The sequence below is a fragment of the Meleagris gallopavo genome, chromosome 3, assembly GCF_000146605.3.
Source record: "Meleagris gallopavo isolate NT-WF06-2002-E0010 breed Aviagen turkey brand Nicholas breeding stock chromosome 3, Turkey_5.1, whole genome shotgun sequence".
Classification (NCBI taxonomy): Eukaryota; Metazoa; Chordata; class Aves; order Galliformes; family Phasianidae; genus Meleagris; species Meleagris gallopavo.
This window is the reverse complement of record NC_015013.2, coordinates 55,356,925-55,373,616: the sequence shown is the minus strand read 5'-3', so window position 1 is coordinate 55,373,616 and position 16,692 is coordinate 55,356,925. Positions and strand designations below refer to the sequence as shown.

At 36.6% G+C, this 16,692-nt stretch overlaps 1 protein-coding gene across 3 annotated transcripts in view; it reads left to right on the top strand.

Moving 5' to 3' along the window:
- The window catches only part of ATP6V1H (ATPase H+ transporting V1 subunit H), a 37,125-nt gene extending 20,983 nt beyond the window's left edge, over positions 1 to 16,142 (top strand). For all 3 annotated transcript variants that reach the window (XM_010708924.3, XM_010708925.3, XM_019614025.2), the window contains exons 11-14: positions 196 to 321; positions 3,033 to 3,134; positions 6,667 to 6,780; positions 15,377 to 16,142. In XM_010708924.3, coding sequence (XP_010707226.1) covers positions 196 to 321; positions 3,033 to 3,134; positions 6,667 to 6,780; positions 15,377 to 15,437 — 403 coding nt within the window. In that variant the 3' untranslated portion in view covers positions 15,438 to 16,142. The remainder of the gene's footprint in view (positions 1 to 195; positions 322 to 3,032; positions 3,135 to 6,666; positions 6,781 to 15,376) is intronic.
- The last annotated feature ends 550 nt before the right edge of the window (positions 16,143 to 16,692 follow it).

The following is a 16,692-nucleotide window of genomic DNA, read 5'->3' as shown; positions in this document are numbered from 1 at the left end:
TTTGTGGCAGTGCTGAACTGCCACAGTGCTCCTGAATCAAGGAGCAGTTCTAACGCTCTGCATGGAGCAATCATCTAGATGAGTCAAATGTGTTATAACAAATTGTGCTCCAACTTTCAGGAGGCGGGCTTTGGGCCACAATTCAGACTCCATGGAAGCATAGCCAATATTTCATTCAGGTCTTTTGTGCTGCAGCTCCTTCGATGAGTACAGTTCTGAGCTCAAGTCAGGAAGGCTGGAGTGGAGTCCTGTACATAAGTCTGAGAAGTTCTGGCGGGAGAATGCTGTAAGATTAAATGAGAAGAATTATGAACTACTCAAGTAAGTTTTCAGTTATTGAATCATGTAATTCTTTAATTCAGTAGTTAAGTGAACTTTTATCCACTTTATTTCAACACGTGTGTCTAGAATGAGTGCAAGTCAGAGCATCCTGCTGTCATTGGAATGGTTGGTCATTTTTGGTCTTTTTTTTTTTAATATGTATACTATATGATACTTTTAAAAACTTATCTTCAAATGCTGAATTATTTATTTGTTTTTACTGATCAAAATGTTTTGATAATAGTTAAGCTAGAAATATTTTCTCTTAAATTTAAACGCGTACAGTTGAATCTTGTAACGCTTTCATTTGGAAAGCAGCTATATACCTTAATTTTCTGTTGTGTGTTGTCACTGGTTTGAGTGAACATTTCACTTGAATAACTAGGTGTTCAAAGCTGTGATACTGTTTCCAGGAAAATTAAACTTATTGTATGATATACTAGATTAGTGGGCATAGTGCTAGTGGGTTGATGGTTAGACTAGATGATCTTGGTGGTCTTTTCTAACCTTATTAATTCTACAGTTACATTCCAATTCTTTTCGTCTTGAGTGAGTCTTATAGAAAATTGTTAGATAAAGTTGAATCTTAAGCTTATCTTTTTCTGTTGGAGTCAAGTAATTGCTGACTTCTGGAAGTGTGCACTCAAAAGAAATCTGGCTTTTAAATTGCTATGGGAGTTGTTGGTTATCTAATTGTGTTGTCATTAATAATATGTGGTGTTCTTCCTACTTAGTATTTACTAGTAAGTGCAGGACCTAGCAGAAAGCAGGAGATCAATTGAAGTGTATGTTACGTTGGAGGGCATGATGAGCAAGCTGGGTCTGAGCTTTAGATGCACTTCAGTCTGTCCTGAAATCAGTCTGATAAGCTCCTCTCTGAGAGCGCGCACACACACACAAATTAGATGCTGCCAGCTGCAATGTGAAGATGATATTGAGACTAATTTCCTGTAGCGACTGCAGTATTTTGCTGTGTTTATCTCTCCAGGTTTTGAGACAGCTTGGCAAATGTGTTGTGCTTGTACTCCCACAAAGACAATGATCTACAAGGAACAAAGTAGTTCCTTAAAACCAAACCAAAAAATAACCTCAACAAACAACACTACCCCACAAAGCGCATGGCAAAGAGATTCTTGTACCTAAGAATTTCTTGGGTGTTTGATGAATTTGACGAATAACCCTTTCTTCACTTCAAGCCTATCGTTTTATTTTCCTGTATCTGTCACTCTGCTTGTCTTCTAGCTCTAATATACTTTAGTTATTGTTGAACCTGCTGTTCTTTCTGCCTTCCATCATGATTGACTACTTATGCAAGTGATGGACTTTTTTGCTTAAAAATTTTGTGCAGATCCTTTACCATCTTTTGATTAGTGTAATACTTCAAGCTTCTGCTCATTCATCTGGTACTTTAAGACTGAACAATTTGGACAAAGTTCTTCATCTGTCACTTTCCAGTCTTTAGGAAGTATCTGTAGTATTTCAAGATAAAAGGTAAAATTATTCCAATTGAAATTTTTTATTTCAACTTGTTCTAATTACGGAAAGTTATTAACAGATTTGTCATCTCATTAAGCATAGATGAGTCTAATTTTCCAATGTTCTGTATGTTTAACGTTTTAAAACTTATTATCATTGCCTAGCCTTCATATCTGTGTCATTTTTTTCCCTCCTTCTCGTTACAGGGCAGTGAACAGTGTTTTATTGCTGGCTATCCAGCACTAAAAGCAATTAAGCTATCCCTAGCAAATGAAAACAATAGAATAAGTTGAGAAATTGTTTTTTACTTCTTCTGGCCCTGTGTTTCTGTTCATATTAACAAAATAGCTGATATATGAAAAGGGAGTTGATTACAAAGTATAATTTTTTATCTTCACAGAACTACTTTTTAGACCACAACAGTTCACTAAGTAATGAATGTTCTTGAAATAAATTTGTTGATCTTGAACTGTGAGTTCACAACTGTATAGACTGCATAACTCTTATTGAAGGCTGCTTTCCTCTCAACCTCTGGGATGCCTTTTAATTTTTAAATGCCATTGCATGACAGTTTTCTATGTAAATTTCTGTGCTGAGCTGAAGAAGGCTGCTGCTGTAAGATGAAGGGAGGAACAGAGGTGGGGAAGGGCTGATGGATAGCATTCTTGATGCAGCCCTTTGCTTTGCCATTAGCAATGGAGTCAGTGGAGTCTTGTAGGTTCCTAAATCCATAGTGCAGGATCTTGAGTGCAGGAGCTGGGGAACACCATGCAGGCATGACTGGAATCTACCAAGTAACAGAAGCAGCAGTGGCTGCCTTGTTTGCTTTGTTTTTGAGTCCTACCTCTATCCAAGTCTATACACTTGTTAAATACAGCTTACCTGGAATTCTAAACTGATGGTCTTGAACACAGCATACACAAATATGGAGACATTTGTAAATATTGCTATAGGTATTTGTTTGTAGGCATGGCTTACTAGAGAGAATTGAATGAATGCTTTTAGTAATTTCGTTAATGAAGGCAGAGTCATCTTTGTTTTAGATGCAGTTGCATATTTGGACAAAAAGAATTGCTGTTTGTGTGACTTTTAGAATGTCTGTTGTTTGTGTGGTTGCAAACTTAGTTCTAAGCTGATAACATAACAGAAATAAAAACCAAGGGGAGCTATATAAACACATAAAATAACAACAACAACAAAAACCTGGGACTTCTTTGTTTCTTATCCTTTCCTAGAATCCTGACAAAACTTCTGGAAGTTTCTGATGACCCGCAAGTGCTTGCTGTAGCTGCTCATGATATGGGAGAATATGTACGGCACTATCCCCGCGGGAAACGGTAAGAAAAATGCTAGTATGCATTGGTGTATTTGGGTATGTTTCTTGACACTGGACCATAGTATATACTTGACTGCATTTCTTTTTCTCTTATACTAAAATATGCTACCTAGGGATCACAGGTGTTGATTGAGGGTAATTTACTGGGAAGGCATTGCAGATTGGAAAATCCAAACTAGATCTCTGCCTCAATATTCTAGTGTCCCTTAATAATTGAAAGGAACTTATGTTTAAAGCAGTCTTAAATAACTTTTTCAGTCTAAAGCAGAAGACATGCATAGGAAAAAATTAAAATAGCTAGTAATAATTTAATCACTGTATCATTTTTGCCATTTATAACTATTTAACTTAAAATGGTGATAGCCTATTTCAATTATGATTAAGTAATTCTGTTTAAAACTTTTATCACAGTTCATATTGTAATTTCAGTAGTGTTAGTACAGATTGTTATCACTCTTCATGTTTTCTTTTTGCTACTCAAATACATATTTTTATTGAAAATGGTATTTTAAACATCAGAATGCACAGACGTTTATTTTCCTTTGTTTAATGGTAAAAACTACAAGCAAATAAGTTACTAGCTGAATAACTGTATCTATAAAGAAAAGAGATGACTGAAGCAAAAAGGGGCTTTTTGCTTTTGTAGGAGTCGTGCTTGCCAGTCAGTCACGCAAAGGGACATGTGACAATTTCTGCAGCAAAGAAGCAGTTTACTTCTGGTTTCTGCATAGAGTTTAACTGGAAGGTTGGATGTGTCTTTTGAGGCTCACTAGAAATGTCATGAATATGTCTTTTGTTACTGCTGGACATGGTTCTACTAATGTCAAGATAGCAGACCATAACTTTGTTTGCTTGAAAGACTTATTCACTTTAGGGAGACTCCCAAGCCTCATAAATCTTGTAAGAAATTTGAACTGAAGGTATTTTTAGATTGGAGCAAATTAACTGTCTCTTACAAGTCTACTAAGAAAGATCAGAGGTGTTCAGTATAGTGCTTGTACTTAGCAGTGCTGTACATTTTACAAATAGTTCCTGTGTTTTCCAAAGGGATTTATGACAAGTAGTATTTCAAGTGGAGGCAATGTATCTTCTTATCTGGAAACTCATGCTGCTGCCTTCAAGGAAGCAAAGCTGAAGGATTAATAGAGAATACTTCTGCTTCATGCCCTTTGAATCAGTTTTATTAGATGGTTACTGTAATCCTTAAACAACTTGCCCATGTGCACTCAAATATGGTATTAAGATTGGTTTAGTATGGCTGTGCAGTTGATGGACTGAAACTATGAAGTCAAATAAATGGACAAACAGAATCTGTATCTAAGGCAATTACCTCTTCTTCAAGTGTGTTCCCCAGTGGACTGGGGAGTCATTAATGTGTGCAGGGGGGAGTCCTGAAATCGAAGAAACCCCAGAACTAGGGTGGTATTCTCCTGGTTGGTGACTAGGATCTGGGCAGGAGGAGGAATGGACCAGTTCAGTGAATGGTTGTATGAATGGTGTTGCACTCAGGGTTTGGTTCTATGATCTTGGATGCATCTTTGATAGACATGTTGACATCGGGTGAAACACAACTGATCGGGAGGGATGAGAATGTTCTGGGCAGCAAGCTGTCTGAACTGATTAGCTGAGCTTTAAGCTAGATTTGATGGGGTAAGGAGATGTATTTCTGAGTGATAGAGTAGAGTCAGGGAATGCTGACACTTAAGAAAACAGCAGGAGAAATCTTCATGTTATTTCCAGGGGAATCTGGGAGGTCTCCTCCAAGAAGGTAACATAGCTGATAGCCCAGTTTAAGAGCCTCTACACCAATGCGTGTACTATGGGAAATAAGTAGGAGTTGGAAACTGATACAAGAAAACTATGACTAATTGCTGTCGTGGACACACAGTGAGACAAATCACACAACTGGAATAAAACAGTTGAGGGCTACAAGAAATTATTTACTCAGACTTTGGAATAGATTGCCTAGAGAAGTTGTGGAAGCCTCATCCCTAGTGGTGTTCAAGGCCAGGTTGGATGGAATCCTGGACAGCCTGATCTGGCCATGGTAACCATGCTCATGGGAGTTGGAACTGGATGATCTTTAATGTCCTTTCCAACCCAAGCCCTTCTGTGATTGCTATTATTTTCTCTGCCTCTAGCTGGGAAAAAGTACTGGTGGGACTGCACCTCTGCTAAGTTGCTATACCTGGTCCTCCTTGGCTGTTAAACCTGTTCAGAAGAGCTTTGTCCTTTAAAGGGAATGATTGCTGTTGAGTAACAAGTGTCTTCAATTCTAACTTGCATTATTTATTTTTATGATTTCTAATACATCATTTGTTGAGGGTTTTTTTTGAGCACAGCCCTGACTAAATTAAGTTTTCTGTTTTTGAAGGACAAACTAAAATTCCTCAATATGTTTCTTTTAAGGAAATTCGTTGTAATCTGGTTTATTCTTAACTATGATGTAAGAAATTATAGGACTAAAGGATTAAAAAAACTTAATGGCTATGGTTTTTCATCTACAGCCATTTACTACTCCCATGCTTGGCTGGTGTTTCATGCTTTTTTTTTTTTTTGCTTATATGACTTGCTCTGAGAAGGGATGCTCTTCATTGGTTTAGAAGAAGAATTCAGATATCTTACAGATCTTTTGTTCCTCATCTCTTAAATGGATCATCCTTAAGCCTTTGAAGGTTTCAGGAGTTAATTAGAACCTGGAATTTAATGAGTTCACCTTTTGCATATAGCACAGACTCAGAGTTCAAGTTCTCTCTAGCCTTTCACTTGATATGATGAAATAAAAAATACTGTCTTCTCGAGGCAATATTGAGTTCTTAAGCAAGTTGGGTAAAGTAAATGACCCTTTCTGTGAAAAGGGCCATTACTTGATGGTTAAAAATTAGGGAAGTATGTAGTGGATAGCAAACGTTCTTCTGATGTTGTGAATTTTTTAATAAATTAAAAAAAGCAACTTATTCAGGAGGTAGCATGAGAAATTTGCATTAGTAACATGTCAGATAAGATGTGTGTATGGGAACTGGCCTATGTGTGTATGGGAACTGGCCTGTATGTGTATGAGTCACGGCCTGAACCACTGATTGAGCACCTGAGGAAAGGACTTAGTCAGCCCTGGGAGCACAGGTGAAGGCAATTCAGCTGTGTGACCAAAAGGAGTGGAGCTTGGCTGCAGCTCTCTTAGACTTCATTTAAGAGCTGACTGCCACTGGTGAAGGATCTCTTTCTGGAGATCCCTTCTTGGTGGAGCTTTCCTCTGTGCTTACCTGTATCAGAAGACTCCAGGTTCAATCTTCTTCCCTTCCTTTATAGCACTTCTCTATTGTGCTGGTCCTGTTGTCATCACATCCTTGTAACACCTTTCTCATTGTACTGATCTGTCTGATTGCTACGTTGTGCTAGGAAATAAGTACTTCAATAAAATACTTATGATAGCTGATTAAATTTGAATGCCTTGAATATCAAATAGTTGGATGGGCTACTTACCCAGAAGCTGAGGTAATGTGGGGAAAAAAACTTACTTTTCTCTCTTTCAGAGTGATTGAACAACTTGGTGGTAAACAGCTAGTAATGAACCATATGCATCACGAAGACCAACAAGTTCGTTATAATGCGCTGCTGGCTGTGCAGAAGCTCATGGTTCACAACTGGTATGTAAAGCTTCTTTTAACAGTTGGGCTAGGAAGTTCTTAGTGTCTTTGTATAGAGCCAGAATCAAATCTTCATGTGGTAAAACTGCATTCATTAAATAGTAGAGTAATATGTTCTTCACTGAGAGAGTGGTTGGACACTGGAACAGGCTTTCCAGGGAGGTCACAGCCCCAGGCTGCCTGATTTTAGGAAGTGTTAGGATGATGCTCTTTGACACAGGACAACCCAAAAATCCACATCTAATGTGGAGCTAAGAGAAGGACTTAATCTTTGTGAGTCCATTTCAACTCAGGGTATTCTGTGGTTCTATGATGCTAATGCTAGTGTTTAAGATTGTAGCTATGTTCTCTATGTTATTATGGCAGTTGAATTGATTAGCTTGACCTTATGGAACTGAAGTAATTCAGTAACACACTTACTTGAACTGTTTAATACTTATTATGAGCTGCAATTCAGATTTGTAAAACTGTGAAGTCATGAAAGTAGTAACAACAAGTATTAATGTCCTAACAAACTTATTAGTCTTGGCTGAATGAAATGGTAGCTTGAGGTAGTTATGAGTTGGTATTTCAAATACTACAGTAGCAGTTGTTTTGCAAACTGCGTGTCTGACTAGTCTCTTGCACTGTTCATTGCTCTAATGTTTTCTGCCACACTACACTAGTATTTTCCTGTTTCTACTTTGAGGAGTATTATTTAAATTTTTCTTGAGTCTTCTGGAGCAGCAAAAACTTGTGGGTTGCTTGTTTAGATGAAGTTGAAAATCACTCGCTCCTTTCTCTTTCATCACTTGCCCAGAATGGCGTTTGAAGTGAGGCTTTTCCTTTCATTGTTTTTTGATTAGTTCTCTAATAAAGCTCCAAAAAATCTTGAACTCTGCCATAGAAATGGCTGGTGGATCATACTGCCTTTGCAACAGAGAGAGAATGGGACTTTCATAGATTAAGTTCTGAAGGGCTGTCATTGTGAAAGACTTAAGTGTTCACATAGCTTCAGTATAACCTGTCATATAGATTAGGTATGATAACTGTATCTATTTTTTATGTTTAAAACTAAAATGTTGGTTCTTTGAAGTACCTATACTTTCTTTTTGTTTGTTTGTTTGCTTTTGCTGATTTTACAGTTTGGTTTTCAGAAGGCTGATTAGTGATGGTTCAAAGAGTGTGAAAGTGGTGTGGGAAGAGGGTTTACCAAGCATATTCTGGCAGATTCTTTAAGTGATCTATTCTCTGTAGAAAACAGGCTATGAAGAGTGACAAAAGCCTCCTGATTCCCTTCCCCACAATGCATATTTTCTTATTAAATAATGGTGATTTTACCCCTTTCTTTCTAGAGTACTTGGTTTTCTAATTTGCGTACTTATTACTACATTCACATGGTCTTGCTTCCTCTTTCATACCATGGTAGCCTTATCTAACAGAGAAACATAAATTTAAATTATGCAGAGTGAACACTCTCTACCTATAGGTAGGACTTTGATAAATAATATTTATTTTCTGTATGTGTGCAGTTAGATACTAAATGTATGGTGAGGCACGACCTAAGCAGGGGACAGGATTTTGTACTGCACTCCACCTTGCTTCTTAGTTTGGTGATATCAAAACAACACAAAGAAAAAAACCATTACATGTTCTTGATATTATAAATTCTGTGTTACATAATAAAGGCCTAGAATTTTTCTTAAATAAGGGGAAAGGTCTTATTTGCTGTTTGTTTTAATGCCTTGGAAATCTGTTAAAAATAGTAATCTTCTTTTCTCCAGCAAATTCCTTACTGGCAGTAAGTTTTTCTGTGTGCCTAGCCTGACTTTTCTCACTTCCAGCTTATGTCTACTAGTTTTAAATATATCAAATCTGCTCTTCTGGGTTTGTCTTGGTTCTTTCTATAGTGTGAACATATCAGCCCCTGCTTTTCTTTCACAGCTTCTGGACCTTTAGACTTGAGAGAAATTGCAGTTAAATCTAGTTTCAGATCTACAGAGGTGTCAATAAAAAGTTAGTGCATTTTTCAGACTTGCATTGTTACCTCTGTAGGGATTTTTCTATTAATACTTATTGGAAGGAGAGTCTTTGGGACTCACTGTCCTTATCAATCCTCATAATTGCAGAAGAAGTGTTCTCTTGTAATGGACTTCAGGTGAGTGATGTATCATTTCTTTAGCACAAGCTACATGTAAGAAGCTAAATCTGTCTTTGTGTAGATCTGGCTTTTGATAAGTATGAGCTCTTCTTCAGTTTTGTAGTTGTGTGGAGAGAAGAGAAACCGGTCCCTTTAGGTGTAACACGAATTACTTGGCAAAGTCAACATTTTGCTTACTTTGATCTTCAGAGATGGAGAAATGTTTTCCCTTGCTTCCATGTATTTTGGAATTCCGCCTATTTCACCTGAGGCAAGAGTTTTTCCTTGAGTTTAATTAGTGTGGTGAAACTCTGCATTGCTGTCTGTTGTACCTGCATGACAGAGGCAATGAGGCTCTTCCTACATCCTGGAGCCTAGCAGAGGACAAGCAAATACAGGCTTTCTCTGCCAGGCTGAGGCTCAGTGTGAGTACTGTGCCACTGGAGCATAAGAGTGAGGAGAACTTCTGTAACCGGAGTGAAGGACTGCCATGGAGCAGCTGAAGTGACGATCTGTTTAAAACAGCCATGTATCCTTAAACTGCTATTAAGTCAACTTGGAGACAATTAATTTCTAAGTAATTTGAGTAGTTCATTACAGGTTGCTCAGCTGTCTTTTCTGTAGGGGATTTTAAGTCAGGGATAAATGGGGAGGAAATCAGACTGTCAGAAGTTCTGTTGAATGGCAAGACTAGCTTGGCAAAGGCAGCAACTGCTGACAGTTTTTTTTTTTTTTTTTTTCAGGTGAGGTAATTTAAGTGAAATATTCCATTTATATTTGCACGTTAAGTGATCATGCATTTGATGAAGCAGGAACAGAACATATCTTTTTTAACATCACTTAATGTCTTTAAATGGTAACTTATCTTGTGCTTTAATTTCACTTGAACTAAGCTCATGTTAGTCCTGGCACTAATGACAATTAAAAACCTGTTATTGGCAGATGAGAAAGTTTGGCATGGAAATAAGTGTAGGATTTTTTCTACTGTCTTTTTTTTTTTTCTGCTGTGCCTTTTGCATATGTGTGAGAAGCATCCTTGGCTTTGATAGTACTCAGACAGCAGTGCCCAACGTGACTATCAAAATCAGTTCACGTTAATAAAATAATCTAATGCTAGTTGCAGCGATGTCTTTCCACAGTTGAAAAGTATCAAATATTAAGTTCTAAAATGACAGTCCTGAAGTATATTGTTTTAAGGAACCTGTGCGGGTTTGTGCTGAATTGTGTTCTCTACCTCTGCAGAAGGAAAGGTGGAGGGGTGACAAATTATGGTAACATGGTTGTGCTTCTTATGACAAGGGATTAACTTGTCTTTTGTAATTATTGCTGGCTGAGATGTGCAAAGTTGTATTATGTGCTCTTTTTTCATGTAAGTGTATCATAAAATATGGTGGCTTACCCTCTATAGACCAAAGGTTTTCAGTTTTCATTAGAGTACTAAAACCATGGAGGATCTGGGTGCAAGTTCATTTTTCCTCTGGCTGAGTCAGGATAATGACTGAATTTGCAGCATCTTTGATTATTGCTCACATTGACTGAAGTACTAGACTGTGTTGCTGCATCTTTCTGCTTAAGTCTTAGTAGTGAGTTACTGTTAGTGAGGGATTGCAAATGTTACCTCTGGGCTCAGGTGTGATGCCTAATTTATGCAGCATCCTTTAACCTGTGTGGGCTGTGAGCTAGAGACCTTCAAATGAGTAGGCTTTTAGAATAAAAAGTGATTCAGTGAGTAGGCATCAATGTGCAGAGTATGAGTGAGTTGGGGGATATTAACAATGGGAATTAGGATGCATGATTGATGCACATCTATTGGAACATCTATTGGAAACAGAATTAATAAACTGCCTGTTGAACAAAGCAATGATTTCAGATAAGCTTCAAATAAGCTTTTTTTTCAGAGAGCGTTTACCAGACACAATTACTTGCTCTTCATCTTTTAAAATAACTAGTTATGTTGAGAGACATTTAAAACAACAACAACAAAAAAAACCCAAACAGCCTAGAATTTGTAATGTGATCTATTTAGAAGCTGTTGTTCCAGGGTTAATATTGAACAGTCAATATTTTTTATTATTTTTTTCTTTGGTTGAATGTTATCCAAAGTCTATGCATCTCAGCTTCTGGACCTTACTGGCTCTTGTACCAAGAAGTGTAATGATAGTAAACTGGCAAATGTAATGCTTAACACATCAGGCTAAAATCTAACGTTTATCCAGTTTCTTGGTCTTCATTATCAATGCTATTTCTTCTCAGCTGTTATTTACTAACTAGAACTTGACTAATTGAAAAATAAAGTCTAATTAAAAAAATTTTTTTGAAGAGCACGGTTTCTAGATATGAGACAAATTGAGCAAAAATCCAATTAATCATAGATACATTTGATACGTAGCCTTAATGCTTCATCCTTTTATGTGGATGTGAATGTGTCCTTGTACAGTTTCATTCAGTATCACTAGGGACCGTAGTTTGTGCTGTGCTTGTTCTCTCTGGGATTTCACTCTGTATAATTTTTTTTTTGTGTGTGAGATCTGCACCATTTGTAAAACACACTTTATTTCTAGAGTTTCAGGCACTTCCAAGCACTATCCTGAACAACAAGAAAAAACATGTCACCAAAGAAATTTCTGATAGTTTCACTTCTGATTAGTGTTAAAGATGTGATGTCCTCATAAGTTTTGATTGTGAAATGCAGTTAAGTGATCTGTGGCAGTTTTGAGGTGTTGAAGCTCTTAAATATTTGAGGTTGAAGCTCTTAAATATTGAAAGCATTTTGCTTATAGCTCATTGTGCCAAGTGAATCACAATACAGAGCCACTTCTAACCAAATTGCATGATTTAGTCTAGTTCTTTTTAATTCACCTACTGTCTCTGAGTGAGTGTTAGCTCATAACAAATTACATAAATGAAAAATGACTTTATCTTGTTTCCCTAATAGGAAGGAATATTGTTGAATTGAATTCCTCAGGAAATCTAAAAATTTTTGAGTAATAGAAACTCGCCAGTCTTCTGTATCACTGTGACCATTGTGAAACTCTGGCAGCTTTCTTCTGAAAAACAAGAAAGACCTCTCTGAAAGGAAACTGCTGAGTCAAAGTGAGCTTCCTGCAATGCTCTTGAAATAATTCAATACAATCTGAAAATGCACGTTAATCTTGAATTCACATCATAAGGAAGGCTGTCATCCATACAATGAATTATGTTTTCCATAATCAGGTGATACATTTACTAAATCTGAAAATTAGAATAAAATATTGGAGTAGGATCTTGTGCAAGTTCAGTTATCTCCTTACCCTGTACTTAGTGAATTTGATGGTTTACATGTTGGATCAAATTCTTGTGCCTTTTCCTAAGAGCACAGAGTTTTCTGGATACTAACTTGAAGAAGCACCAGTAGATGTGTGGTAATTTTCTTTCCCTTTCTGGACAGTGGTCAAAGAGTAAAGCATTACATGCTATCTAAACATGTTCAATGTTACTGGTATGCAGAATTTCATTTTCTTTCATCCCTTTAAATGATTTGAAGGACACATCAATGTTAAATAATGGCTGGACAGGTGCTGTACATGTAATTAGAAAATCTTTTCTACTTTGACTAGCTTGAAGTATTCCCTGCAATAATATGATGCCTACTTGAGACAAAAGCTGGCTTTCAAATGGGAAGAGTTATTGATTGAATTTGTGTCAACTGGAATAATGTGTATATAAAGTATAGTTCTGTATACCTTCAGCATGTCAGCATATTGGTTAAGATCAGCTTGGCCTGATTAGAAAGGAAAAACTATTACTTGTGAAATTTGTGTAGTGAAAGACAGTAAGTATGCAAGTCCCAAAACTTGTCCATGTCAAATTTTAGCAGAATGTGTTTTGCCTTAGTCTATATAATGAGCTGATCAGGCATGTGTGAGCCTGTACCAGTGGTAGCCATGTTTGTATGTCATACCGTTTCTACTTTTGCTTCTGTGTTGAACCATCTCAAAGACTGACCATTATGCTTCTGTAAAGTTGGTCTTTTTCTGCAATTAGGAAAAGAGAAATAACGAACTGTGTTTAAAATAGGGAGATGTGGTCCTATTTTGAGTTTACAGCTTATTTTAGAAAGCACTTCTATTCCTAGTTGCTTTCCACTGTGGTATGTACATCTAGTCTGTGCCAAGTGTTTCTTTTAAATATTTTGTGAAGCTATTTTTTACCTGGCTGATGAGATCTATTCACCTTTCATCCCGCATGATCTTACAGCGTGTGGAATGCTTGCATTATTAAGGATAACTTCAATTCTGTGGTGTAAAGATTAATTCTGAAACCTCAGCCTGTATTTTAAAATTTGGATGAATAACAGTGTGGGATAAATCAGATCTTAGATGCTTTGTAGGTAACAGCATGATGATGGAGACACATGCTCAACTTGGATGAAGACTGAAGCTTAAAATAATGCTTGATTTCATGATGTGATCAAATATGAACGTTTAAAAAAGCACCTTGAATCTTCATGTATTTTAGTATTTATTTTAACAGGGAAAACAGGTGGCTGCTGAAGCTAGAGTAGCTTGAGTTTTAGTGGAGGGTGTGTGGGAGGTGATCAAAGGCCCGGCAGAGTAACTGGTCAGCCTCCTAAGGCTTCACAGGAAAGTGTCACAGCTGCCTAAATCTTTACTGTCTTATCAGTCTACCTATTACCAGGTGTAGCCCACTCAAGAACTTTTCCTAGGTTAACCAATAAAACACATTTCAGAAATGATAATCAACTTGAAGAGTAACTGCTGTTTGTAACAGCAGGTGGGAGGTGAATACATCTGAATGCTTAAACCATGCTTCTGTCTTTTCAGCAGAGATTTTATTGCTGAATACAGTGTACTGTGGGTGGGTTTTAGTATGCATCAACTATAATTTTGAGACAGTATAAACCATGCCATTTGTATTGTGAAGGATTATTAGCTTGATTTTTTTTTTTTTATGCTTCTGAATAATTTCATAGGAAATTCATGTTCTAAGTGGTGCAGCATGTGTGTTTTGAGAATAAGTAACTTGGCAGGCTTGTGCTGTGAGGTGAGCTGTGCATCATTGTTTTCAGGGTTTGAGTGTGAGCAAAGATGTTCTAAAACTTGTATGTGCACATAGTTATGTACCAGGGAGGGGGGAGAGAGCAGATGGAAATTTGATTTTTGAAGCCCTTCCATAGTTGCTGGTTGTAGTTTTTGTTGGCTGTCAAATTTCAATTACTTCAGTGTTACAGTTTTGAGTGCAGTGATCCCTTCCAACCTGAACCATTCTATCATGATTTCCTTCTTTGCCATCAGGAGTCTCTATTTCAAGGATGGAAAACTACATAGTACAATAAAAAGTCATATTAAAATACTGTGATTCTGCAGAAACACCCGATAAAACTTTGAAGGGAAGGTGCTAAATCATAATTCATGACTCAGGCATACAAATTGTTATTCTTTTATTACTAGCTGAATTTGAAGCTAGGATTGTACTTCGTTGGAATTTTGCTTTCCTAGCCATATAGTCTTAAAACTGCCAAACTCTATTCTGCAGTGGAAATTATTATGCGTAGGGAATAGCAGTTCAGGAAGACATTAGACTAGAAAGTAGTTTTTAGAATGTTCAGTAAGAACTGATCTTTTTTTCTTCTGGATTTAAATTTTTTGTGAACTTGATTTTGAATAACAGTTCTCTGAACTGCTTCTATTGCTTATCCTGTGTAGGTTAAAAGTGAAAGATGGGAAGACTTAAAGGAAATTGTTCAGTGTTTTCCATAGGATTTATAGATTGTTGCTGAGAGGAGTGGTTGGAGTTTGTTCGATTGTTGAGATTACAAATACAAAATAATTGATTTAATGGATTTCAAAACAAGGTGAAGTGCTTGAGTGCAGCAGGCCTGGCTTGGATCTCTTCTCTTTCTTCCAGCTGGAAAATGAAGCTCCACTGTGAAGATTTTGCTCACCTATGGGTTAAACTGTCAATATTTCTACCAGTACTACTTGCACTTACGCAGCTGGTTTACACGAAGAGATCCTTTTGAAATACTTTGCAATGACCTTTAATGTGCATATTTAGCAAGAAAAATCTGTGGGCTTAGTGGGTGCTTTGTAACAGTTGCCAGGCCTAAGCATGAACATTAGGTCTTTTTCTTGAGAGTTCTGGTGATGTTCACCTCATGCCTTATTTTCAGAGGGTTAGATGATAGATATCTTAAGCTTAGGTACCCATATATTAAATAGTTAACTGAAGCTACTATTAGTAGACTTGTTTTGAAGCTCAAAATATAGTGTGTGAAATGTATGCTATTTGTGGTATTAGAGCTTGTACGTGGGCTGTCTCGGGGGGCAATTCGGGCAGTTTAGGGGTAAATAACTGCCTCTCTAAATGTAAATAACACTAAATGTAAAAACTTCTTCTCTTTGTAATTCCCACTACCATATTACTCCATTCTTTCCAGAATGTTTCTCAAACTACTTTTTTTTATTTTTATTTCAGGGAGTACCTTGGGAAGCAATTGCAGTCAGAACAACCTCAAACGGCCACTGCACGGAGCTAAACACTTCCATCAGTGCATTACAGATCGTGCTTCTATCTAAAGTGTTTGTCTTTTTATATCAAGAAAATAGTGAAATCCATGTTCTTCGCCTTCTACTAGTGTGTAAGCTTTCCAGCTTTCCTCCAGTGTTGTTGGCTTAGTAAAAATTTGTTCGACTAGTTCTGATGAATATGTCTATCTTGTTATATTCTGAATATATCTGAGTAAATATGGCTAATATATTGCATTTGTTTTATGTATTTATTCTCATAATAAAGAATATTATTTTCATTCCATGTCAATTAACCTAGAAAAAATGTTTTGTTCTTTGTGTGGGTTACCAGTGTTTTGACTTTCTGGGAAAAGTGAATATGAATTCCTTTATATTATCTCCAGAGAAATTAAGAGTTTTGATTTGGTGTTCTGTAAGGAATGTGACAGCATGAAAACTGATGATTAACAGTACTAAAATAAATACTGAATCTCAAAATAGTGTTAATATCGTAAATAAATGCAAATATGTGGGGGCAGTTTTGAGTGGAGTTTTTTTCCTTTTCTGAGACAAAAGTGTACAAGATGAGCTGGGAGATGAGAGGAAGAAATTCATCTAATGAAAATTGATGCGGTAAAAATTATTAGTGGAGCCATATAACATCGATGTTAAAAGTATAGATTGAAGATCAAGTGATTTTTGCTCTTTAATAAAAATGTTCAGTAACAGTTGAACTTGGAATCTCATGGGAGTGTTTTTGTTAGCATATACAAATATTTTCAATAACTAGATTTTTGGTGTCATTCTAAAATCCATCGTATTTCGTTTGACATTAAGTAAAATTATTTGCCTGCCAAGTTTTTTGTTTGTTTTTTTTTTTTTTAAATTTTTCTAGCACGTAGTGCAGATGATGGAAGCGTCAGTGAATTAAAGATTATTGATTTGGAATGCAAAAATAGTTTTGCTTATGCAGGAACTTGGCTGCAGGCGCTTGTGAGTATTAACTGCTTAGTGTTTCATGATTTGCTTTTAAAATGGCAAGAAATAAGAGAATGTGTCTTAAATCTGCGTGGTACAGGTTTCTGAAGAAGCATAGGATACTTAAGTGGAAAACAAATTTCTTTCTCAGTCTGGATTTTCATTGCAGGTAACTAAAATTTGACCACCAACCAAGGGTGAGAGAGAGATGACTATTTGTAATGATTTCTTGGATTAAAAGTGAGTTATATAGATTAATGATTACTGATTATGATTAATGATTGCTTATGTATGTAAGAAATAGGC